Raw genomic sequence first — 27,703 nt, 5'->3', positions numbered from 1 at the left:
GCCTATTTTTTAAAGATCTGTTGTTTTTGTTTTCTTTCCCCCCTGAGGATTATTTACCTGAGAATTATTATATATTCTTATTTTCTTCTCTATTTAAAAAAAAATACCTTAATTCATTTGTCTAAAAATCTAACCTCGCATATCTACTATATTTAAATCTCAGATTCAGGTATCAATTCTCTTCTTCCTCAGTTACATAATTGCCATTAACATTTTTAAAAAATGTCCAAATGGTCCAAAAATTGCTATGAAATTTATTCCTTTTCAGTACTCGCTACCTGTCATCTCCTCCTTATTTCCTTCTCTAAGAAATTCTTATTTTATTCTAGGCAACTAAGTAGTTGTTATCTCATTTGTCACCCCTATTTAATATTTGAGTTGAATTATATGTTCTATAGCGTCCATTAGGTATCTGATATAGTTATATACTTAGCTATAGTCATAATCTGGAAAAATCTAGCAGTATTTGGTACATTAGTTTATAGAAGTTCTTCTCTTAACATTGAACTGTGACTAACAAAGCTTAATAAACAAACAAAAACAACACAGACTATTGTGAAAGATATAATTCACATTTTTGTTTTGAATACCCTATATTTTCAACAGTAGAGAATAACATAGTGTTATTCACCTTAATTGAATCAAGGCATATCCCTGTGGTGTCCATATTGAGTCATTTAATTTAAACTCATATAAGTTTTTAAAATGCCATAATTAAATACTTCAGTGAAAATTGAATGTTTTGGAAGATTATAACTTTGGAAAATCATAAAAGACATGTAAAAGGAGGACAAGAGGAAAATATAATAAATTACTGACCATGCTTATCTTTGGTTTTTGATTTCGGTAATAGGGTGTTCACCAGACTCATAGGGCTAGGGAGGGCAGAGCAAAGGCTTAGAGCTATGAAAATCCACTGGGTATTTTGGGATCAGCTATTTAAATGGTGATCCAACATGATGTAAGAGGTAGCGTGTATCAACCATTAACCTTGCTTGACTCGATAGATCTTTTATATCTCTACCTTGGTGACGTTTATTTAAATCTACTTATTAATGTGTAGAAAACAAATTTGTTGAAAAATCTAGTGTTTGGAAAATATAGGTTTCTCTGCCCTGTGCTCTTGCAGATATTAAGTTGCCAGCATTTGTTCCTACGTGCCACAGTATAAACCATTACTGGAGAAGGACTGTTTGCAGGGCCAGTTTTTCACTATCACTATCATCTGGTTTGAACATTATAGTGTTCTACATTTTATCATAAAGTACTAATGCATTTTGGTTTTTCTTCCTCTCAAGATGAAAGAAAATTTTGGCATCGATTCCCTACCCTCCATACCCTCAACTGAAGGAAACAGTCAACAAGGCAGATTTGATCATCTGGAAAATCTTAATTCATTAACAAAAAGCAATCTGGAGTTAGGTTTGTGGTTTTTGTTTCTCATAAGCACAAATTATATTATTTTGTAATCATTCAGTTTTATTTTTGTATGTGATGAATTTTACTGTCACATTTTCATTTATTATGATATTTTGAGTTTAAATCTGCTTATTAATATGCTTCAAAATATATGGAAGACTAGCGTGGCTCATATTTTGAACTTCAAACTTTCAGATTCTGTTTTGTGAGAGGGCTGCATTTTTTCTGCCTCGTTTTGCTTTTTATTAGTAGTATGGATTAAAACTAAAACTAGTATCTTAGGCCGAATCTGAAATAATTCTCTACTAATATATATTAAAATTTCTGATGCTATTAAGTGATACTGTTAGCTCATTGAATGGGGTTGTTAAATATTAATAAAGAGAGGCATATTTTAAACATTTATGAAACATTTTTATAGCCATATATTACAGTCAATTTTGGTGCATTAATAACTTAGTTTTCATTAAAGAATTCTGAAAGTATCATGCCGCTCCCTGCCTCCCCCCAGTATTGATTCTTATGTATTTTTGAAAACTGGACTTTAAAAAAATCATTTTTCTTTTTTTTCTCTTTCTTCCACCTCCTCCCTGCCCCCACTCCGGTTCAAGCCATCGTTTCTCAGTCTAGTTGTGTAGGACACAGCTCCCTGGCCAATGCTGGTATTATAAGCCTTGCTCTCCCCTCGGTCACCAGTCATTGGTTGGCTGCTCACAGCAGCCCAAGGCAGCTCACGCTGGCTGCGGACAGTTCACAGCAGCACACGGTAGCACATGGTAGCCCAGGGCAGCTCCCACCAACCTCTAGCTCCTCATGGCCCAGCTCCAGGGAGAGCTGTTGTTCACAAGCTTAGCTGTAGAGGGAGCAGCTCACTGGCCCTTGTGGAAATCAAACCAGCGACCTTGGCATTAGGAGCTTGGCGCTCCAACCACCTGAGCCACTGGGCCTGCCCCTAAAAAATCATTTTTCTTCATCCAATACAAATATCAAGTGTCATAATATTAGGGTCCCTAAGTAAGACTGTTTTTTCATAGCACTAGGATTTGTAGAGCCATTGTTCGGGATTTATGCTGTCCTTCACCTGGTAACACTCTGCTTATAGGAAAAGTCTTTCTCTGTGGGCAATTCTTGTGTTGTATGGTAATGTGTTGTAAGGGGGAGAAAGAGAACTACAGAAAATTATGTAACGTTTTCATATGAATCCAGCATTTTGTTAAGTAAAATCTAAAGACTGGAATGCTAAATGGTAAAGAGTGAAGGCATCTACGAGTTGAGAACAGTTGTCAATTCCCACTGGATCAAAAAGGTTAATTTTGAATATCTAAGATTAGATGAGTCTGTCACATTTTTCATGATGTATGACTGATGTGACTAGGAAAAATGTGGGACTTTTTTTGCCAAAACTCTTCCAGTATACTATTTTTTAAAAATTCAGTTACACACTGTTCCCCAATAAAGTCCTGTTCCCCTTCTCCAAAAAAATCTTTAAAAAAGAATTTACTTTCCAATTGTTCATTGATAGTGTAAAGAAAAATAATTAAAAGAAATTTCAGCACAATTTTCTGTAGTCCTCTGCCTGATAAATACTTGAAGATTTACAGCACAAATGAATAAATAAATGAATAGACCATATCTGTTTAATTACCATTGATATTTTATAGCAATGTCAGTACTTTTTTGGACCCAATAATTTTTGGTTGAAGAGGGTTTAACTATGCATTATAGGATGTTTAGCAGCTTCCCTGCCTTCTAACCCTAGATGCCAGTGGTACTCTCACCCCCAGTCATGATCAAAATCTCTAGACATTGCCAAATGTCCCCTGGGAGGTAAAATTGCCCCTGGTTTAGAACTACATATGCTTTATACTGTCAGGGTTGAAGAAAAAATAGTAGATATATGGGGTGGGAGTTTGTGGGGAGGGGCAGTGTGCTTGGGAAGAATATAGGGAAAGAGATATTCTTCTCATGGAATGATCCAGTCCCCCCATGAACCCTGCTCTATATATCATCTAGATGATTCCAAAGTTAGTTCCTTTGCCTTCTGCTGCCTGTATGCATTTTCTAAGGCTGTTGTAACAAATTGTCACAAACTTGGTGGCTTAAATCAACAGAAATGAATTGTCTCAGTGTTCTAGACGCCAGAAGTCCTAAATCAAGGTACTGTGCCCCCTCTGAAGCATTTGTGGAAGAATCTGTTCTTTGCCTTTTCCAGCTTCTGGGGCTCCAACATTCTTTGGTTTGTGGCTGCATCACTCCAAACTGCCTCCTTCTTCCCATGGTTACTCTTCTTCTGTCTCTTCTAAGAACATCTGTCTTTGGATTTAGGTCCCACTCAGGCAATCCAGGGTGGTCTCATCTCAAGATACTTAATTACATTTGCAAAGACCTTATTTTCAAAATAAGGTCCCATCCATAGGTCCTATTGCATGGATACATCTTTCAGGGGGACACCATTCAACCCACTAGACTGCCTTAATCTAATACTTTGCAAAACTCTGGGAATTTATTTTCAGAGACCATAGCTTTGGGAATGAAACTAAACTTGTATGTCTCATTAAAAAGCCTTCGCAACTACATGCTTTTAGGAAAAATGTTTGAGAGCTTCCAGAATGCTTTGTGACAGGCATGTATATTTGGATTAGTGCTAATCATGGGAGAGCTGAGAAATTAGTGATACAGATCCATACAGACTTCAGCAGCATACCTATTGAGTTAACGCTACTCAGAATTTCATTTTGTTTTCAAGAACCCTGTCCAGCAAACAGCACTGGTTTAATCCTAGGACCCCTAGTACTGAGCAGTTAACCTGCTGTCTTTGTTTCTAAGTGGCCCCCCAGGTTTCTCCAAAACTCTCCATTTCCTCAGCTATAAAATGAAGGGTTTGGGCTACATGTTCTATGAGGTCTCTTTGAAATCTGTAGCTCTTTGACCACATTTTAGTAACAGACAATTTGAGATTTATCTGTGAGCATATAACTTAAAAATTATTTTTGAGAATCTATGTGTAAAGAGTAATTCTTGACCCTATACTTCATCCAAAATTATGTATTGTGAAAGAGGCTATATTCCTCATGGGCTGTGAAATAAACCTACAAATTAGCATAATTAATCATATACAGCGTACAACATAAATTTAAAATCAGTAACTCATTTAGTGTTACAAGATTTCATATGGATGATATATTACAGAATTGTACATTTGAAACCTATGTAACTTGACTAACCATTGTCACCCCAATACATTTTAATTACAAAAAAAAATTCAGATTTCAGACAGAAAGTAGTTCTTTTCCCCGATGTTTGACTGCCCCTGCCTGGAGTATGCCTCTAGTGAACTCTGGATGAATTTCTGTCATCGCACCCAAGAGTCAGGCACACATACTCAGTTTCGTACTATAAACTGAGCTTCTGGAGGGCAGGGCTTATCTCTGATTATGTTACCATAGTAAGTGCTCAAGAAATATTTGTTGAACAAGAAAGTGGTAGGCCACTAATGTTATATATTATTATTCAACAGCATGTTGATGCCTTTTTTTTTTCAGTTGCTGAATTGTACAGTAACCCGGTCTCCTCTCTACCCAGATTCTTACTGCCTTTATTTTATTGACCATTGTATTTTTGCACCTCACCAAGTATAAACCTTTTGAACACGTTTCCCATTTCTTTCTGCAAGCATTAACTTTCATTTACCCAGAACATTTTTTTTAAGTCCCCTGTTTTTCTAACCTTCGTGCTCCTGTTCGCGCCATTACCTAACCACGGTGCAGACCTTTGAGGACTTGATTTGTTTTATGGGTTCCTGGGTACTGGAGTGCACTTAGTGACCAGCTCTGTAATGTGAAACTGGGTCAAGCACTGTGAGAGATGAAAATATGTGCCCCAGCACTGCCAAAGGCCCATGGAGGAGGAATCGGGCAAAGGGTATGGGCAGCCTTTGTGTGGAGCAGGTAATGCCAAGTTTTAAACAAACCGTAGAACCTGTAAAACCCAATGCTGTAACTTAACTGGCTGCTTTTACCAGCATAGCTGGATGGGAAACAGCTCTGCAAATAGAGCTGCTTTTCTGTTTTATAAACTCTGGTTTTAGGCCATTCTTGCCAGAATCTTGATCCCACACCAGGTCCCTCCCCTGTGGGGAGGAGACAGAAATAGGCAGAGCTGAAACACTAGGGCAGTGATATAGGTTTGACTGCTTTTCAGGAATGTTGGCCCCTTTGGATGGATGAGGGGTGCATGGCGAAGAGGGCAATGGGAAGGCAAGAGAGACTTCCTTTAATGCCATCTGAACATCATAGTAATTTTTACCTTGTCAGATTCTGTTGCGTTACCAACTGATTAGGTCCAGATTCCAACATTTCTAGACAAGATAAAATGCAGAAGCACTAGTGAGTTTACTAGAACATTTGTTCAATATGAAGAAATGGAGAATTTATGTGATACTTATAGGAGAAATTTTAGAAGAGTATATCTCTTAGTCAGAGATTATTTATAATTTTCTGATAAGCCAGATCTCCAAAATACACCATAAATGTATGGATTTAAGGAAGGTATTTGATGCACAATTTAACATATTTGTGTAACATGATAAAGAAAGATTGGCTGGGAATTTATAATGGTTGGATATCATGGACACTGCGGTGTGTCTGAAGAGTGACTAACGAATTTATGCCAGCATGGGTGCAGATCTCCAAACGTGTGCCATAGGACTCTTGCGCACAGCTCTGCCTTAGTTATTCTGTTTTTCAGTAAATGAGAAAATGCCACAGATGGCATATCAGGTAAATTTTGCATATTAAAATTGCAAAATTTCCTTGGACTGTGTCCTCCCCATCTATAAAATACAGTAGTTAGTATGTTTTCTCCTTAACTCATAGATTGATATCAGAATTAAATAAGCTAACAAATGTAAAAGAATTGTGGAATTTATAACAAAGCCCCTTTAAAAATATGTTTTTTATGTGGTTATTTGTTATTCTGTAGAATTATTTTTTTTAAATCAGTGAAATGTTGGAGTGCCTGCAATTGAGACAGCCTCGGTTGAGAAAGGAGATTTTGTAGTAAGATTAGAATACCATCGTAAAGAGGATTCTTTTGATAAAATGTTTATATTGCTGAAATGTCATCTTTTTAGTGAGGCAATACTCAGAATTATAACTCTGTTCTACTGAGCAACCCCTATCCGTCTTTGCTCCATTTTTCATCATAGTACTTGTCACCATCTGACATCGTAAATATTTTACTTACTTAGTTTAATATAAATAAGTTTTCTACCTGGGAGGGGTCTGTCTGTAGTAGGTGCCCGTAACTATTTGTTGAATGAATGAAGGATGAATGAAAGCACCTTGTATTTAATATCATCTGGGTTTGCTCTTTAGGCATGATGATTCCGAATGATGTCCAAGGTCCTGGCTTGCAGGTTGAACTTCCTGCTGTGGCCCAAAGGAGGGAGCAAGAAGATTTGCCATTATACCAACTCCCCAGGACCCGAGTTGTTCCCAGGACCTCGGCATACACAGGAATGTCGTCTTCTAGACACGCCACAGATGCATAGTATGATACCATTTCTTTTGGCTTTTACATGATAAAATAGTTTTCTTTTTGCGTCTATTAAAAAAAAAAGTCCTGATTATGCTGAAACATTTGGAAAATGCAGAAAAATATGAATAAGATCCACTACATTATATAATTATTGAGAGTTTCCCATACGTAAAATTGTATCATATTTACATTTCGTAGTTTTGCAGTTGTATGCAAAATGGCTTATGTAGAGTATTTGCTTGGAAAATGGGAGTTTAATTAAAAATTGATTTTAAGAATTCAAGCAAGAAGTACTCAAGGACAAAGGAGGGACTGGGTTCAAGAGTTAGAGAATCCCTAGGAATTGGAGACTGATAACATGTTGACCATAAGAGGGAGTAGTTGAAGATGACTGCTCTGGGCTGGGAAACTAGGTGAATAGTAGGATCATTAATTCTCTGACATAAGATTATAGGAGCATAAACAGATTGGAAGGGAAAAGAACAAGTTCAGTTTGACACATGTTGAGGGTTCAAGTATCCATAGGACAAAGTGAAGTGGAGTTAATTAGATATGTGATTCTCGGGATTAATGTTGAAGTCTATCCTGACATGGATAATTGGGAGCAAGAAAAATGAAACTCGTGAACTTGAGCAGTCATCCAGGGGAAGCTCAAGTAATAAAAAGGATAGGGCCAAAATTGGAGTCCTGCAAAGCAGCAATTATTAAAGACATGAATAAAGAAAATAGCAAAGTGGAATGAATAAAAGGTAGAAGGAAATCGATGAACTAGAGGTTGACATAGAAACCAAAGGAAGAGAGCATTTCAACAAAAAGATCATCTCAGACTAAGGTCTCATGCTACAAGGAGGTCAAGGTAGATAAAATGGAAAAGCATTCATGGGCTTGACCATGTGCCCCTTGGTAAACACAGAATAGTTTCATTAGAGTAGAAATCAGAGAGTAGTGGGTTGAGAGTGGAACGAAAGATCAGAAATTGGGCATAGTAAGAGTTGACTAGTGTTTTGGGAATCCTGATCATGAAAAGAGGCAGATAGAATGTGTGTTACTTAGACAACTGGAAGCTCTTATTGGATTGAGGCAAGGAGGGAGTTTTATATATGTATACATATTCTTTTGTATGTATATAGGTATATATATATATGTGTGTATATATATATACATATACACACACACACACACACACACACACACACGTAGATGCAGAAAGGGGATCATTAATCATAGTTCCTGGACAGGGTGGAGGGAGAGGACATTGCACACCTAGCGAGATTAATTTTTGATATATTGATAGGAGGAAGTTCACCTCCTCCACAGAGATGCCAGGAATGAAAAGAAAGTACACGTGCAGGTACTATTTGTACCTAAGGGCAGGAATGCAAAGCAATTCTTGCCCAGTGACCTTGATTTTTTATTTTCTCTCATTTAGGAGAAAAGCCATTTACTGAGAGTGAGGGGATGCTAGTAAAGTGTGCATTGGAAGGAGAGGTGTCAGAGTAGAGATTAACTTTTGAAACAAGGGTAAGAGAGTAAAGGCTTAGTGGTGGAAGGGAGTTTACAAAAATATTGGCCCCTTTTTTCCGACTTCCCTGAGAGTGAGAGAATGAACATTACCCACTTGACTGGGGTATCAGAAGCTGTTCAGAGAACAGAGGACATTGGGAAGAGGTTAGAGTGTAGAGTAGTTTCTTTACAATTCCAGAAGATTCCATGGAGTGTGCTGGGTAGTTTGGCTGGGTGGGCATTGGGGGTGGGGTATGGGAACTGGAGCAATATCTGAAGGAGAAGCCAGAGTGTGTAGCACAGTGAGTATAGGAGAGTAGAAGTAAACAAAGCATAACAGGCATGAGTGACAGAATGGGATTAACTGACCTTACTGTTTTTATTAAAACCTTAGTCCAAGAATGATTTTGTGTTGATATATTGTATCAGCACAAAATGATACCATCTTTTCTGTTTAGCTGCCTGTGACCTTTGCCTAGAAACTTCATAAGAAGTCTTTCTCTGTGCTTTCCCATACCTCATCTTTAGAAAGCAAAGACAAATAGGCCCAACTACTTGGAGAAATCTGGTGGCTTTTCAGTCAGTAGAACAGGATTAGTGGCAGTACTGAAAGAGTTGGAAATATATTTTATGACTTTTTATGTAGTCAAATTACTTTTCAAATGAGACAGTATTGTCTTTTAAATTTCCCTTGTGTTTATTGTTAATTGAATCTGGCTGAAGAAGTCAGAAATGGGGCAGCTTCTCTAAAGCTATAGAACTGTTAACTGTAGAAGTGGAAACGATCTAAACAAATTTCCAAGCCCTCCTTCCTCACACAGAAGACAACGAAATGGGTATCAGTTGTGTCCCACTCAATTCTCCCAGATTCAGAGAGGGAAGATAATGCTTTACTCCAGTCCCATTGCTTTTTCTCCTAAAGTGAGTACTTCAACAAGCCCAGTTTTTATGTGGGCACAAGCATTTAAGGGCTCTAGCCTAACTTAGTCTTGGGAGATCATTCTTGTAAAATTCAAGTTGTTTTTTTTTCCCTCTTTTTTTTTTACTTGCTCTCATAGATTCAGGATATATTTAAATCTCAGCAGATTCCAGAAGAGTTCCTGTAAATCATATTACCCCTTTTAATCTTTTAGACTACATTCCATGGAGTTAGGGTCGTAGGTGAATATTTATTGCCACTCAGGAGCCCTCCTGAGTAATGCATAGATTCTTTTGGAAGATAGTCTTTCAGATCATCAGGGTGTCGTGAAGTGATGTGTTATTTTAGAGTTTCTTCGTGGCATTAATGTTTGTATAGGACTCAGCATTGGCAGACAGGGTGTGATAACTCTGGAAGGAGTCGAGTGATTTTGTTCTGAGTGTCCTTCTCTCTTCTTAAGGTCACTTGAGATCATGTCTTCAGAACTCACCTGGGTTTAGTCTTTTTCTGACTTAATCTCTGTTGTCACCTGCTGTCTAAAGACATATAAGTGCCCATAATGGGGGACATGCATATTTCTCAGACTAATAGCAGAGCTGCAGTATAGATATATGGTGGGTACTGTTCAGACTTTTCCTCATGACCCTAAGAAGGTTTCCCATGTGTCTATGTTTCCTCACTTATAAAGTCAGTAGTTCTATGGATTACATAAGAGAGACTATAAAGGGCTTCATATAATGCCTTAAACATAGTAAATGTTTAATGAAAGTTGGCAGTAATGCTGGATGACAGTAATAGATTCATGGGTGTATCTAGGATAGTATACACTGTTGCTGAGTTTTTTAAAACACTCAAGGAGATTGTGAAGTGTTTTGTTTATTTGCTTGTTTTTGTGATAAAATAGGATCAACTCAAAGTAAGTAAAACACGGTGTCAGAGGCTATAAAGCCTTGGGAGGATGATGACTTGAGATGAATGACATATTTAAAATTGAAAAAAAAATCATGTTGTAGATATAACAGGATATAAATGAAAAGAAATAGTTTCACATATTAGATACTTTGTTATGAACATGGGAAGTAGAATAGGTGGCAGGGTGTCATAGTTGGGGAAAGAATTAAATGACTTAATGTTTTATTTTGAGCTCCCAATACAGTGTCTGGCATTTAGTGTTTTCCAAATAAATGGCCAATACCTAATAGGTTTACCTTTAAGATAACCTGCCAAAAATTATGTGTAAATTCAGAATATTGGTAAGAGACTGAGGATAAGGGAGAAAAGAAATATGTGCATTTGAGAGAAGACTACTCTGGAATGTTTCAGTTGGGAGGGAAAAAGGGGGGCTTGTAGTATAATTCTGTGGCAACTTGCCTACACTGCATGTGAAGACAAATGTAAAATACTATCACATAAGAAGATACATAGGAATATTACACAATGCTTTGGAGACTATAATTAGGTCTTTGATTACTAATCCAAGCTGTATGTACAGAGGAAAACAAAAAGAGAAGTAAAGTTGACCTAAGGAAGCAACTTACCCTTTATGGCTTGAACACAGTTTTATTTATTCATGAAATGCACAGATTTTAAGGGACCGTTTACTTCATTTTGATGAATATATACATTCATGTTACTAATGGTCCAATCAAGATAAAAACATTTCCATCACCCCAGAAGTTTCCCTGCCCCCCTTGGCAGTGTCTTGCCCCAGGCAACTACTAGTGTGACTTCGGACACTGTAAATTGTTTTTCCTCTTCTACAACTCATGTAAATGTGATCGTATAGTAGGTACTTTTTTGTCTGTATCCTTTCGCCCAATACCACGTCTATGTCAAACTAAACTTGAACGTAAGGGAATGTCTAATTCTTTGTGTGTACTGGTATGGTATCAGGTAACAGTTTGCTTCACACCTCAAAATCCTAGTGTCACATCTGTGTAAGTAACCTTACTAGTTTGCTTTTAAACACTCAATATTCCCTGTGGTGTGTGACGGAAAATTGCCACGTAGAATCTGAGTTTAAAGAGGCAAAGGAAATAATGAGATAACTTAGTCGCAGCCAGAACTCTTCCTGCTTACATCATTTTAGGGTGCTGAGTTTACTTGACCCTCTTGTGGCTTAGTATGTAGAAATTTTATATGGAGAAAGTTATATTGAAAAGCAGAGTTCACTTTGGCTAATCAGGATTCATCTGATTTTTTAAAAATACCGTATTTCCCCAAAAATAAGGCCTAGCCAGACCATCAGCTCTAATGCATCTTTTGGAGCAAAAATTAATATAAGACCCGGTCTTATTTTAATATAAGACCTGATATAATATAATATAATACCCAGTCTTATTTTAATATAAAACAAGGTATAATATAATATAATATAATATAATTTAATACCAGGTCTTATATTAATTTCTGCTCCAAAAGACGCATCAGAGCTGATGGTCTGACTAGATCTTATTTTCAGGAAAACACGGTATATATTAAATATATATGTTTTATTAGTTTCAGGTGTACAAAGCAATGTAATAGTTAGACATTTACACTTCTCACAAAATGATGATCCCCCCAATCTTCTACCCCTCTGACATTATATATAGCCATCTGATTTTTTTTATGATGTTGAAATTTTTGTTTGCAAAGAGATTGTATATCATAATCAAGTCTTACTATTAATATCTACCTGTTCACTAATGAGGCACTCACTCCATCTTTCTTCCCAAATCTGTAAAGAATGCTAACTTTGGGCATTTGTAAAAATGTCTAAAATAAAAAAGGGTTCTTTTTATCGGGTGGTTAATTTTGGGGGTAGGGGAACTGGTTGTGAAACTGGTTGAATATAAGAGTTAAATTTCAGTTAAGATTTGAGATTCCAGTAGATTGAACTGTTGACCATGTTTAATCACAGTACAAATGATAAAATTTGAGATTAGAAATTCCTTGTTAAAGTTTTAAATATGTTTGTAATTTTCATCTTAATATGTGCAGTAAAAGTATTTTACTTTCTCAGTTAAATTTTATTTTGTGTTAAAAGGCATATGCATTCATCAATGTAAGGTGCTTACATTACTTTGTATAGTTGCTCATCTTCTGTGTCTGTATTTTCAAAATGAATCACACTATCTGGATAAGCTTTTGCAAGTTTTGTCTCTTTTTAAGTATGAAACAATCTGATTAAAATATGTGTATACCAACTTCCTGAAGAAAGATAATATGCTTCGAAAAAGTCAGTGAAATTCGAAAAGATATATGCACCCCTATGTTCACTGCAGTACTATTTACTATTGCTAAGCTATAGACACAACCTAAGTGTCCATCAATAGACAATGGGATAAAGAAGATGTGGTATGTATATCCAGTGGTATATTCCTCAGTCATAAAAAAAAAGAAATCTTAGTATTTGCAACAACATGGATGGATCTAGAGGGTATTAAGCTGAGTGAAATAAGTCAGACAGAGGGAGAGAGAAATACCATTTGATCTCACATATATATGGAATCTAAAGAATGAAATAAACAAAAAAAAGAAACAGTCATAAATATAGAGAACAAGATGATGGTTACCAAATAGGAGGGGGTATAGGAGGCAGGGTGAGAAAGGTGAAGGGATTAGGAAGTACAAATTGGTAGTTACAAAGTAGTTATGGGGATGTAAAGTACAGCATAGGGAATATAGGCAGTATATTGTAATAATCATGTATAAGGCCACGTGAGTACTAGACTTATGGGGGGATCACTTCATAAATTATATAAATGCCTAACCACTATGCTGTGCACCTGAAACTAATATAAAATAATATTGAATGCCAACTATAATTGAAAAAGAAAAAAATGTCAGTGCGTCTCTTCCAACAAAATAATGTTTTTGTTACACACTTTATCTAAAATTTTCCATATTTTAGATAGAGTATCCCCCCTTAATTTGTATGTGAAAGCCAGCAGTTTAGGATATTTTTGGTTTTTAATTTTTTAATAGAAAATTTAATAGCTTATACTAATATTAAAGCTTAGCTTCCATTTTATTTTAGGTTTTTTTAAATTGAAGAATCAAATTCCTACAATGATAGTATACATGTAGCATGATAAAAATACATAATACATATCTGGGGTTTTTTCTTAATGCCTGTTATAAACTCTTTTTGCTCACAGTACTTCTGACACCAAATGTGTGAGTTTTTTCCTCCACCCAACAACCAGTTCTCTGATTCTTTGGACACTAATTGGGTATCCTACAATTCAACACAATTCTGACACTAACTACTTGAAGTTAGTACAGACCCCAGAGGATAAGGGTTCAGTCCCACAAGACTGCCCTGACTTCAAATGCCACTTGCCAACTGTACTTCTGACCAACCAGCATTTAATTGGAAATTCCCACGACCCCTTCCTCAGGTTTGCAAAGATGATGTCTTACAGAACTCAGGAAAGTGCTTTACTTCCTATTGCTGGTTTATCATAAAGGTTACAACTCGGGAATTGCCAAATGGTAGAGAGACGTAGGACAAGGTATTAAGTGGAGGTTTGGGGGATGCAGACAACTTCCATGTCTTTTCAGGGCACATCACCCTCCCAGCACCTTGATGTATTCTCCAACCCGGAGGCTCTCTGAACCCTGTCCTTCAGGGTTGTTTTTTGTTTGTTTGTTTGTTTTTTATGGAGGTTCCATTATGCAGGCCCACTTGATTACATCATTGACCACTGGTGATTGAACTCAGTCTCTAGCCCCTCGCCCCTTCCCAGAGGTGGGGCTGAGGATAGGGCTGAAAGTTCTAACTCTAATCACCTGGTTGTTTCTCTGGCAGCAGCCCCCATCCTCAAACTATCTGGAGTCCTACAAGAATCACCTTGTTAGCATAAACTCAGGTATGGTTGAAGGGGCTTATTATTAATAACAAAAGATGCTCCCATCACTCAGGAATTTCCAAGGGTTTTAGAAGCTCTATGTCAGGATCCAGGACAAATATCAAATATTTATTTCTCATCACACCTGTCATGATTTGGGATACAAGAAAGTACAAAATAGAGAGAAGGAAGGTTTCACTGTTGGTTTGGTTTTTAGTTTTCAATCTTTAATATTTATTTAAAAGGGAATTCTAGCATACAACACAGCATAAAGATATTCCTTGTGATAATGTCCATATTCCAGAAAACAGGATATAATATAAATGCATCATATTTGGGATAGCAGATAAATTGCATCAGTTACCACCACAGACTATGAAGATACTGGTAAATAAAAAATGATGAAGATTATGATAACTTGCGGAAAACTTGGATATAAAAGTGAAAAAATTGCAAAGGAAATGAGCATTGGTTGAGCCTCTGTTAAATGCCAGTTTTATTTAATCCTTGTTACTATTACAAAGGATAATTGAAATATGAAAGTTATACTATGACTTCAACTATCGAATGAACATACAAGTATACGGAGTATATGTACATGTGCAAAAACTAATAATGTGATATGATAAAGTGAACATTTAAGTTGGTGGAATCATGGTGTATCACTTAGGGATTGCATTCAGAGGCTCATAAACAAAACCCCTCCCTTCCGCCCCCCCCCCAAAAAAAGGTTAATTTTTTTCATGTAAAAAGCCCTAAAGAAGATGGTCTATCAGGGTTAAATACATTCTTCCTTTTTGCTCTGCTGTCCTTAATGTATTACTTTAGTCCTCATTGTTTCTTCATAATTTTAAGATGGATGCTTCATCACCAATATCATCTCTGCCTTCTACGCAAGGAAAAAGGGGAAGGGCATAGAGCAAACAGCTCCTGCCAACTGATTCTCCCTCCATTTAATGTTTTCCTGGAAATCTCATCGAGGGACTTTTTGCTTCCATATCACTGATCAGAACTATGGCACATAGTTACCGTTAGCTGAAAGGAAGTCCAGAAAATGAATTTTTTTTTAAAGCTGGGCATATTGCCACATGGAATAAAAGAGGGGTTCGGTTGGTAAGGGAGAATAGGAGAGAGGACATTAGATAAGTAACCAGCAAATATCTGCCAAGCTGTTTTTCCCTGAATGTTATGATGCTTTTAATCATAAAAAATAGACTGGCTAAGGCAAGGCCATCTGGTAGTGGGTGAGATGTTAATGGGCCCCTAATGATCCCAATTCCTTAGCTGATTTTGGAGTCTAGATCCTTTCAGCTTTCTCCTTTTCACCCAGCCTTAAACCATTATATCGTAGAAAGTCTGTAGAGAGGCAAGTAGGTGGACTTTTGCTATGTTTTACAGGGCTTATTTGAGAGTTCAGAGAATAATGGAGTATTGAAACAGTGCCGCAAGAAAGATTTGCATACTGTGAAGAGGTTACGTCATATGCCAGCACCTTCTCTGAGCCTTAATTCCTCCTGTGGAAAATAGAATCGTATGACCTGTTGTGCTTACTTCACAGGGTTTGGGTGAAAATGAAAGAGGCAGTGCCTCCATTTTTGTATAAAGTAACACAATTTACAATATCATACGTATTATTTCATTTGGTGGTCGAAAGCCACACACTTATTTAGTGGTGCAGGTCAGACTGAAGCTCAGGACTCCTAAATTCTCTTCCAGATAATATATGGCAATGTCTCTATCCTATTAAATAGCACTGCTTTTATAACTACTCTGTTATTCGGCATTTTATGTTAGTTAAGCAGTTCCATGCTGACATAACCTGATGGGTGCAAGTATGGTGGTATTAGGTGGGAGGATCAAATTAGATAACAAGTAAATCTCTCTGTAAATTGAAAAGAGCTCTATGACTACACAAATTGTTCATGGGATGCAAATGATGGGGGAATTATTTAGGGCTAGTAACAGAAAAATCTAGAAAGAGGGATCATGTTTACTGACTGTTAAGCATTTATGTTGGTTTATACTGGACTGTTCCCTTAGCTGGTCAATCAATATCAAGTTTCAAGGAATATATTTTATAATATTTTATATAGTGATAAAGAAACAAATGTGAAATTGTACAAGTCAAACACATTATTTAAAAGTAGCATATAGAGTGTCATCAATAAAAGTGTTTATGATAATTCTGTAATTTTCTGGTGCTGGATGGATATTTGTTGAGTTGAACTTTGTTAAAGCAATTTATTTTGCTTTATGTGGACATTTAACTATTGAGGTAAATATTTTTAAAGCTTAAAATTTAAGAACTATTTAACTATGTATAGATTATACATTTTCAAAACTCCAAGAACTTTTAAATAAGTGTGTCTTATAAGTTGTGTGTGTGTATGTGTGTATAGATGTGTGTATATATATATATATATATATATATATATATATATATACACATATATATATATATTTTTTCCCCCTCTTTCTCCTTCCTCAGTGAATTACCTGAAAGAGAAGAAGGTGAAGGAGAAGAAACTCCAAACTTCAGCCACTGGGGTCCACCAAGAATGTATGTTGCTGACATTGTTGGCTTTCTTAATAGGAGTACACAATCAGTAGCTTTTTTCTTTAACTTAATAGTGCCATTCATTCTCTAACTATTAGGAAATTGCTATGATTCACATGTAGGCTGGCCTAAATTTTAGTTTTATTTTGTCTTATCTACCTAGAAGTTTTTAGCAAGGCAAAATGATTATAATCAACATTAGGAAAATCTTTACCATACTCTGTCAGAGAAAGCAATTTACACATAAGTGTCCTCTATAATATGATAGCAATTGATGGCCTAAGTCCAGTTTATCACCGCATCACTAAGCAGGGCAGGTAGGGCTGCCTTGAATGCAGTAGTTTCTTTATCAACAGCAACAGTAGTTGAAGCTACTATCCTACATCAATTTATCTCCACCCTCCTTACCTTGTGTTAGTCCCAGTTTGTGCCTTGTTTGAGCTAACAGAATTTGTTGGGTCCATCTTCCCTTGGATACTCACATAATTTTGTGTAGTCATCAGGCCTGTACTTTATTAAGGTTATAAACACCTTCCTTTAGCTATTCTCTCTATTCTTCATGCATTATTAATTCCACCATGCCCACCCAAAGTCTGATTTTTTTTTTTTCTTGCACTTCTGAGTTTGGCTTAATTCTTAGGAACTGTTTTCTGAGCTACTCTTTTATTTGAGTTCGTTGTTGGCTACGTCTGTGTACTCTGGGAAAATTTCAAAATATTTTAAGAAGCAAGTTTTATTTCACACTTTTTAAAAAATGACATGGAGGTATGAAGAAAAGAATATCATCTTGCCATAGGAGCAGATAAAATCTGCCCTCCACTCAAAGAACCACAGGTTAAACCAGCTGGCTGTGAAAAGCAGCTTGGGCAATGAGCCTCAGGGTGGCAAATTTATACTGAAAGTCTGTGCTTTTTGCAAAAATGATATATGTGGCATTCTTGATGTTTCACCCATTTGTTATTTCCTTAATCTTTTGTTTGCTAAGGTTATGGATGGAGATGAAAAGGACTAATCACAGAAAGCATTGTGGTGGGAGATAGGACCATTAAGCCCTCGCTAAATCTCTCAATATTAAGAGTTGTATTTATTGTTTTAGTAACCTATCTTTTTCAGGATTTAGACTTTCACATGTGCCATGAATTATTGATAATATCTTATAATTTGGGAACTGGGTACAATTTCTATAACATTTGTAAAAATATATTTATGAAATATATTTACGTAAAATACGAGTTTCAATGATATGGTACCAATGGAACATCCACAGTGACAGTCCAACAAATTCAACTAACTTGTTCATGAGTGAATTTTGTGTTTTTTTTTCTTTTAACAGTGTTGAAATTTTTAGAGAACCTGATGTGTCTCTTGGTATTAGCATTGTTGGTGGGCAAACCGTTATAAAACGCCTGAAGAATGGAGAGGAGCTTAAAGGCATATTTATCAAACAAGTTTTAGAAGACAGTCCGGCAGGAAAAACAAACGCTCTTAAAACTGGAGATAAAATACTTGAGGTAAATGGTGTTAAAATTCTGTTGTTGTTTGAAATATACCATAAAACGGTAAAATAATTATTTAGCCTGAAGTCCTTCCTTCATGTGTTGGGGTACATGTCTGTAAAATTGGTGTTTTATGATGCTTTAGTTTGTATGTTGTTTGTACAAGTCTATGAGATTTTAAAAATTGAAGTGGTAGCATATAAAACGGTAAAACAAAAAGCCTCAACTGACTGGAAAACAATTTCAGAATTTAACAGAATGAGGCAGATGGTGGGCATCATGCTTCTCCCAGTCTTTTTTTTTACTTTTTATTAAAGTTTATTGGGGTGATATGTGGTATGTAAAACTGAAAACAACAAAGGCACAAGACAAACAAATGAGAAACAAAAACTCACAGACATAGACAATAGTTTAGTGGTTACCAGAGGGTAAGGCGGGGAGTGGGGTGGGAGATGAGGGATCAACTATATGGTGGTGAAAAGAGAACTGACTCTGGGAGGTGAACACACAATGTGATGTACAGATGATGTATTACAGAATTGTACACCTGAAACCTATGTAACTTTATTAACACTTGTCACCCCAGTAAGCTTCTCCCAGTCTTGAACAAGGTCTACATTTTATAAACATGTGTCAGTGGGATATGCACTGACACAGGGGACTGATCACCACAAGGCTCCCTGGGGTTACCGCTCTGTAGCCACTCCTCTCCCCTCTCTTCCCATCTCTCACCTCTGGCAAGTACTAATCTGTTTCTCTATGTCTATAATTTTATTTCACAGTTGTCACATTAACGGAATTAAGTATTCTGTATCTTTCTGAGATTGGCTTTTATTCACTCAGTGGAATTTCATTGAAGTTCATTCCATTTGCTGTGTCTATCAATAGTTCATTCCTTTTTCTGGCTGAGTAGTATTCCGTGGTATGGAGGTACCACAGCTTACCCATTCATCTATTGAAGGCGGGTGAATAGTTTCCAAGAACTGGATAGTTTTCAGTTCTTGGCTATTATGAATAAAGCTCCTACAAACGTTTGGATTCAAGTTCCTAAGTAAAAATAAGTCTTTGTTTCTTTGGGAGTGCAATTGCTGGGTTGTTTGATAAGTTTGTTTTTAATTTTGAAAGGAGCTGTCAAACTGTTTTCCAGAATGGCTGTATCATTTTGCATTCCCACCAGCAATGTATGAATGACCCAGTTTTTCTGCATCCTCACCAACATTTGGTGGTGTCACTATTTTTCATTTTACTATTCTGATAGGTATATAGTGGTATCTCATTGTTGTTTTAACTTGCATTTCACTAATGGCTAATGGTTCGTGACTAAGAACTTTTTACATGCTTAACTTGCTATCTGTATATCCTCTTCAGTGAAATGTTTGTGGATGTCTTTTTCATGTTTTCTAACTGCATTTTTCATTGTTTTATCATTTTAAATTTCAGTGTTTATTTTTTCCCCTTAGTTTTCTCTGCTGTCAGTGGAATATAAAGTATTCTCTCATTTATCCATCATCACTTTTACACATAATAATAAAACCTGTTTAGTCTCAATTGTAATGACTTATATTTCTTCAAACTCACAGCAGACTTGAAATGTTACACTTTAATATATATTTTGTCAAACCTGAGTCATTTGTTTAGTTTTTTTCCTGTGAAAAGTATTACTTGTTTGTTTTGTTTTTAAATAAAGCTTAATAATCATTTCTCTCTGTGTTGAAACAATTGCATGAAGCATTTAGGTCCATATAAAGAAGAATTTTTTTACTGGGAAGTTTGAATTTAATTTAATTTTTAGAAATGGGTCATTATCTGTGTGACTGGGCACACTTTTGGGTTGTAATTTTAAAGCTGAGAAGCACTAAGATATTTTTTCTGTTGTAATATGACATAATTCCATTTTTTTCTAACTTTCCACCTTTAGTGATTCCCATTTAACACTTGAAAATCTGTGTTAGGCAAACAAAAAGTGATTGTTACTGGAAGGTGAAGTACTCATATAGCTTCCACTTCTCTTACTGTTGAATGTTTTGGGAATTATTCATAAGAAGCTTCCTCAAACTGTTGTGATGGTTTTTAAGCTTCACTTTAAATTTTTTCTGTACTTATTTTTTTCATTTACTGTTCAGATTCTTTTCTTTACTATTCATGTTTCATTATTCATAGTCTTCCACAACTTAGATTGGAAAAGAGCTTTCACAGAGCATCAAGTTTTTCCAGTGGATGTCTATTAGAATTAAAAGCCAAAGTTCTTTCTGTGGGCTTTTAGACCTTGCCTAGTGTGGCTTCAGCTGTCTCCCTGACCTCACCTCTTTCCGTTCTCCCCTCTTGCACTATTCTGCAGACTCACCTGCGTTTAAACCCCTCTAACATCAGGTTCCTGTCTCCTACCTGAGGGCCCTCACTTCTCTGTTCCTCAGCTTCTGGAGTGCTCACTTCTCACTGCTCAGATTCAGGGATTGATGATCCTATCACTCCCTTGCATGCACTCCCAGCTCCTTTGATCCTCTTTTCTTTCGTTGAACTTGTGAAGGGGAACCACTTCCTAGTTCAGTGCAACTTTTTGCTTATTTCAGGTCTCTAGCATGATTGGAGCAAGTAACTGCAATGTTGTGTGGTCTCATTTTAAATTCATGGTCACCTCCTCAAGTGGGTTGTTAGTTCTGCCCTGCAGTCCTGTAATATTTCCCCAGTGGTTTCATTCTTCTATTCCAAACTTCCTACCTCTTTCCTCAGCCTTAAACTCAGTTTATCGTCCTTGTTTCTTATTTCATTGAGAAAACGGAAATAGTGAAAAGGCAACTTCCCCTTGCTCCCACCGCATACTAAATCTCTTTTCCAATGGTGTCTGTAACAACAAATGAGCTATTTGTGCTTTATCTAAAGCAGTCTCTCTAAGTTGTGCAGTAGCAGTCATTCCCTCTTCACTGTCCAAGGATTTGCTTCTACAGTTATCACCTGTCTCTATCATTCCTTTTTCCTTTCCACTGCATCACTATTGCTATAATATCTCCCATCTAAAAACAAAAACCTACCTTGATCCCACATCCTCTCCATTCACATTCCTCTTTCTTTGGCCCCCTCATGGCAAAGCAGTATTCACAAGTTGTTACTATTCACCGATCATAAGCCACCCCAACATTCACAAAGACTTTGTTACATTATCGGTTTGAAAAATTGGTTCTGTTAAATATGTTTGGTAAATACAGAATGCTCTTGGAGATTATGGGCATGTTTCCAAGTTTGGTTCTCTGAGATTGATATAATGAGGAGCCGTTTACTCTTATCCAAATTTATTGAACATAGGACACTTTCAGTAAAAGAACCTATGGATGTTTTTGTACTTCTTTTTGAACATTATTTAAGAAATGTTCAGCTGCTCAATTGTGATATTGGACAATTTGCTTAAAACACCATTCTTCTCAATTTAACTGAGAGAAGAGTCAGGAGAGATCCCCTCCCCTCCCTTCTCCTCACCCAGAGCTATGTGCTGTGTTAGTGGCAGAGGTGACATTACAAGCTCAGAAGCTTCTTAAGGTTCTGTTACTGACTGAACTACTATTTTCAATAATTATATTTAATCAGGACTATTGTTACTGAAATATATGTGTTATTTATATATATATAAATAATATATATGTATTCATACATATATACATATATATGTGTATACATATATACATATAAATATATATATATATTTGTGTGTTTTTTTCCTTAAATGTATTCTGAAACAGCAAAGCTTTGTATGGGCCAATCTTACTCCTTCCCTCCACCCCTTGGCTTTGGTCTAATTCATTAGACTCTCGCAGTTCTCATAAGATAATACCCAGGAACTTTGAATTAACCTATGCACAATATCTCCTGCCTTTCTGATCAACATAAATTCTGTGTTGTAGGTATCCGGAGTCGACTTGCAGAATGCCTCGCACAGTGAAGCAGTTGAGGCCATTAAGAATGCAGGAAACCCCGTGGTGTTTGTTGTCCAGAGCTTGTCATCTACGCCAAGAGTAAGCTTTGGTTTTTATTTTCAAAAAGTTTAAAAATATTCTTTATATCTACAAACCAAACTTTAGATTCCAAGCCTTTTTCTACATAAGAGGTGTGATCAAAACCTACGGTGAATGTTTAAATTTTTTAAAAAATGTATTACAGTAAAAGACACATGGCCATTGATCCCCTTCAAACTACTTCCCCCCTCACTTTAAACACACTTATCCCATCCTTCTTGCCACTTTCTGAAGCAGTTCTGGAAGTCCTCTTTCGTGAGTGTCTTTAGTCACGCTGCCATGGCTGCCTCGATGTCCTGAATCGATTCACAACTTTTACCTTTCATGGTCATTTTGACTTCGCGGAAGAGCCAGAAGTCTCACGGTGCCAGATCCAGTGAACAAGGTGGATGAGGACACCCCATATGTTTTTATTTCACAGAAATTGCCGTATACCAGAAGCGATGTGTGACACGGCGTGTTGTCATGATGGAGGATGATTTATAGCACACTTTAAAACACACCGTCTCACAACCGTGGCTCACACCTGACTGGCTGCACCGAACAAGTTGAACTTGTCACACACTGTTGCTAAGGTTTGATGTGCCAGTTCCCGTATTGAAAATCCCTGCCTTTCTGTGGGATGGCACTCGGCAGCAGCATTCACTATATTTCGTGATCACACCTCATATTTTCATTGTTACTCTGCTATTATCTAGAAAAAGCATTGGCTTCGTAAAAATTTAGTTAGTAATTTAAATTTCCTCTTTTTTTCTCCAATTTTGATTCCCTGGTTAAATGTGAGTCATTCCATTGTGCATTGGTTTAAATCACAGGCTGTGGAGTCAAGCAAACCTGTTTTCGATTCCTTGATTCCCTATTTAGTGAGTTTGCTGACTTAGAGGAGAGTTACTTAACTTTACTGAGCCAGTTGTTTATAAAATGCTTTGAACATAAAGAGGGTCAGGTTTAAATACATTCTAGAGATACTATCAAATGTTCTGTATATTTATTAAAGCATGTAAAAATACAAACATGTTGTATTGTTTTATGTTCTGTTGGAAATACCAAGTTCAAAAATTGCAGTATTTAATCATAAATTTTTTTTCTGTATTAAATCACTGTTTTGGTGTGGAATTAGAACTCTGATATGCAGATGTCAGTGGCAGGATGTGTATTTTATACTGTAATTTGCAGCATAAAAGTTACTCTTAAGCCCTGAAACTGGAAGCAGTATTTTTATTTTTGTTTTTCTTTTTTTGTATAATGGAAGACAGCTGTTCAAAACATAGGCACTTCTGAACATTAGAAAAATGATATTTTTGAAAGATTTGCTTTGCAATACAGTAATGCAGTGCTTTTCGACCTTTTATACGTTAAGGTATACAGACAATAATATTTGTATGTCAAACTGGGCAAATAGATGCTTGGCTGCCCCAAGGGCAGGAGCATCAATATGCTATTTCAACACACTTGTACCCTGCCTGTCCCCGATGGGCTGCAGTCACACCCCACTTGGACAGCTCAGCGGCTGTGTACTGCATTGCATTTCAGTCCTTTTCAGTTTTAATGCTGTTTGCACCATCAGGACTAATTGACCGAGGTGAACTGAATAAAGCCTTCTCATTTTCATACCATTTGAAATTCAAGGTGTTTTAGAATCCACGTATAAACTCTTATAATATTGAAAATGTGGTTGATGACATCACTTATTTCTAGAAGCTGAATTCAGGAGGAAAATTGGCCAGATTATTCCTTGCCAAATGATACTTCCAAAGAAACAGCTTTGAGCTAGGATGAGCCAATCAAATTATACATTTATGTGGCCACTTATGAATACCCTGCTGAAAAATAGGTTATAAAGTCAACCAAAAAGGCCAAGCTTTTAATCTAGCCTTTGCTGGTGAGCTCAGGTGGAAATTTTCGTTTGAATGACATAAACAGTGCAATTTCTTCAAAAAAAGAAAAAGAAAGAGAGAAAATCTCTTCAGCATCCTGCCATACTCAAGTCACTTGTCCTTCATGCAGCATAACAGACTGCCACACTGAGAATTTGGTTCATGAAGCATTGAACTCTCTGCGGTTCTAGCCAAAGGAGCATGTTCAGATGATGGCACTAATTACTGCATCCATAATGTGTTCCTTTTTTTTTCCCCCAAAAAGTGATTCCTTTTGAATGAGGCAATGAAAGGAATCAAGTTTCATATCTTTGCAAAACGGTGTTCTGTTCAGCTTACTTATTGTTGCCAGTAGGATTGATCCTCACAGAAATAGGAAATATAGCCAAATGCTTAATCATTTTTGACCAGTTCACATTACTTTGAGACTTTCCTCAAAACCCCCAAAAGAACTAATTTTCTAATGTTGGCCTATCATAGGTCCTAAGTCTAACTGTGCCTTGGTCACATGGAAATTCTCATTAACATCGTGAATTGAGCGGTGGTGCTTAAATGTGTACGCTGGTTTGCTTTGAGTTGTATTTTATTTTATTTTTTTATACTTCTGCTTTTAACAGATGCTTTAGGTGTATCACCAATACAATACCTTACAAGCTTTTTTTCCTATATTTCCTGACTGTATTTTAAGCATGCTGGAAAGAAATGTGTGTATCTATTTAGATTTACTTAACAAATGCTTACTTGAGAGCAGAACCTACGATTTATACTGCACTCCTCTAGAAAGTTTCTATGCCAAAGTAATTTTTTTCCACCTAATAACATAACTCCATTTCATAGTGGCATCACTTATATTTTTAATGTTCAAAAATGAACCCTTTTGAATTGGGGTCATCCCTTCAGTTCATTAAATTTATTATCATATATTTTCTCTCTTCCAGTATTCCATTTGTACTTCTTAATACCATTATTTCATAATAGAGCCTAAATTCTTTTGACACATGTACATTTTTCATACTAATTATATACAAGCATATTTTTTACTTTCACAGGAAGTAGACTCTCTTCTACTTTTCTTAAAGATGTAGTCTTCTTTGTAAGCATTTTGTCTTCCAAATTCTGCTAATATGCGTATGGAAATGTGTTTTTCTGCTATTGAAAAAACAAACACGATAAACCTTATGAATGGCAACTGACATTCTGTTCCTCCCAAAGCTGTTGTTCAGTATCAGCTGGTTTTCCATGGGAAAAACTAGATCCAGTGTGGGCAGATATTCTGACTTGTCAGGGAGGCAGTGTTCTGTTTAGTTTTAAGATTCTTTAGGGCAAGAAACACATGCCTGAAAACCCACCACTTTTTGAACTCTGACTTAGGTTGTTTTGTATATTAAATAGAGAAATAAATATTAAGTGCTAGCACAGTATCTGTTCACACAGGAAGCACTGAATATATGTTGATGTATCATTACTATTGTTTTTTTACAAGAATGAAACATTTCTGAGACTTTCTCATTTATTCCAAAATTAATTATTTTTTAGACTCTATTAAAAGTGAAGAAAAATTCGTCTCAAATTGCATTTAGAGAGAAGCATTTTTTGGGTTTTGTTTCTTAAATTATCCCTAGGCAAGTGGTTCCTTTACATTTCTGAGAAAGGAGATTTGTTTTTCCTTTTAATCTTCATGTCTGTGATTAGCTTTTATGCCAAAATTATTTGTGTTAGCTGTTTAAGGAGCCTTTAAAAAATGCTAAAATTTTTTACGTTTTCCTAAGGTGTTTCATATGTAGTTTTACAAAAACAAATGAATCAAAAAGTAATCTATGCTGTTGACACCATTAAGAATTAAAATTATTTCAGTTGAAATTAAACTGTTTCATTCTTATATAAACATTTGTTGAGTGCAACTAGGTATTAGATTCTTTCTGAGGAACAGAGTTATGATGATAAATAACCCTAAATTCCAGCTCTCATTGGGTTTTTTAATTTAATGGTATAAATATATTTGTAATTCATTTTTATGCTAACAGTGATAGTGAAATATTTATTGAGTGCACAGTGTGCTAGATAACATACTTGAACTGGGCTATGATGATAAAATAAGGTAAATCTATTAAATAAATGAGGCATCTTATATTCTAGGAATTAACTTAGGGTATCCCTAAAACTGTGTTTTGCAAAATGCGGTATTTTGGATGACAACCAAAATATCACAACATTCTTTTTAGTTGTTACCTAGAATTTCTACATGCACAAGCTTGTGAATTTATTTCCCCCTGGATGGTACACACACAGGCACAATATATTTTGGGTTATATAACTTGTCAGATTTCCCAGTTGTGTTCTTTGCCTTGAATTGTACTTCTCATGTCTTTACTTTTTAGATGAAATCAAATAGTGAAGATTTAACTGTTTTAAAAAATACATTAATACATGTAATGATTGCAACATTTAAATGTTTCTCTCTTCCCCCTCTCCTTTATTTTTTGTGGTGATAGGTCATTCCTAATGTGCATAACAAGGCCAATAAAATTGCTAATAACCAGGAGCAAGACACTCAAGAAAATAAAGAAAAGGTAACATGAACATCCCAAGCTTTTAAAAAATGTTTCTGGTTTCTTTTTGCCTATCTAGCTGTAAAATTAGTAAGAGTGGCTTTGGGGTGACTATCAGGGTAGAAGTACTGTATTTATAATATTTTCTTTCTGTGAACATAACTGGTTCTGGCCAGGAGGAAGACCAGAAACCAATGAAGCATAAGTGTAAAAATGTTATCAAGAACCAATCAGCCATCATCATTTTTATCTCTCTTTACTGTTCAGCTGTGCTAGTTGTCTGTCCATTCCCAGAAAATGCCTCACACACTTGGGAGTTTCTGAGACTTTGATCTTGCTGTTCTCTCAGCCTAGAAGTCCATTTCCCACATTGTTCTTCCTTTTCATCCTTCAAGGAACAAGTCAAAGGTCATCTCTACTGAGAAAACATTCTTTACCATCAATCAGAATTAATCATCTATTCCTGTTTTTCCACTTCTATTTTAGTAGAATTAATTGATCTAAAATTTCTTTTTAGGATATGATGTCAGGTAGGGATGAATTTTCATTTTTTCCCATAAGGATAATTAGTTATCACACTGTTTAAAAATAGGCCCTCATTTACCCACTGATTTGCAACACAACCTCTGTCATATCTCGGGTTGTCAGAGGAAGTCTGTTTCTTCGCTTTCTGTTTGTTCCATTTGTCTCTTGAAACACTAATGCTGCACTACCTAAATATTAAAGCCTAATAATAAATCTTGTCTCCTAGTAGAGCGATTTCCTTTACATATTTCTTCTTCTTTAGAAGTGTCTTACCTATTTGTGTCTTTTTTCTTTTCCATATAAATTTTACAATTAGTTTGTCAAATTCCACAAAAATATCTCTGCGTCTTTTCATGGAAATTGTGTTGAATCTATAGATTAGTTTAGAAAGAAGTTACATCTTTATGATATTGAGTCTTCTTACCATTAAGCTGGTATATCTTTTATATACCATTTTAGAGCTTATTAACATTTTCTTTGA

At 36.0% G+C, this 27,703-nt stretch overlaps 1 protein-coding gene across 5 annotated transcripts in view; it reads left to right on the top strand.

Annotated features, from left to right (window-relative positions):
• The window catches only part of PATJ (PATJ crumbs cell polarity complex component), a 299,142-nt gene that overhangs the window by 98,052 nt on the left and 173,387 nt on the right, over positions 1–27,703 (top strand). For 4 of the 5 annotated variants that reach the window (XM_081055925.1, XM_081055924.1, XM_081055921.1 and 1 more), the window contains exons 21-26: positions 1,299–1,422; positions 6,795–6,969; positions 16,703–16,774; positions 18,105–18,282; positions 22,161–22,271; positions 26,641–26,718. In XM_081055925.1, the coding sequence (XP_080912051.1) occupies positions 1,299–1,422; positions 6,795–6,969; positions 16,703–16,774; positions 18,105–18,282; positions 22,161–22,271; positions 26,641–26,718 (738 nt within the window). The remainder of the gene's footprint in view (positions 1–1,298; positions 1,423–6,794; positions 6,970–16,702; positions 16,775–18,104; positions 18,283–22,160; positions 22,272–26,640; positions 26,719–27,703) is intronic. The other variant, XM_081055923.1, reaches the window with a different exon arrangement.

This window comes from Rhinolophus hipposideros (genome assembly GCF_964194185.1).
Source record: "Rhinolophus hipposideros genome assembly, chromosome: 8".
Classification (NCBI taxonomy): domain Eukaryota; kingdom Metazoa; phylum Chordata; class Mammalia; order Chiroptera; family Rhinolophidae; genus Rhinolophus; species Rhinolophus hipposideros.
The sequence above is the reverse complement of the archived record's forward strand: the minus strand, read 5'-3'. Positions and strand labels throughout refer to the sequence as shown.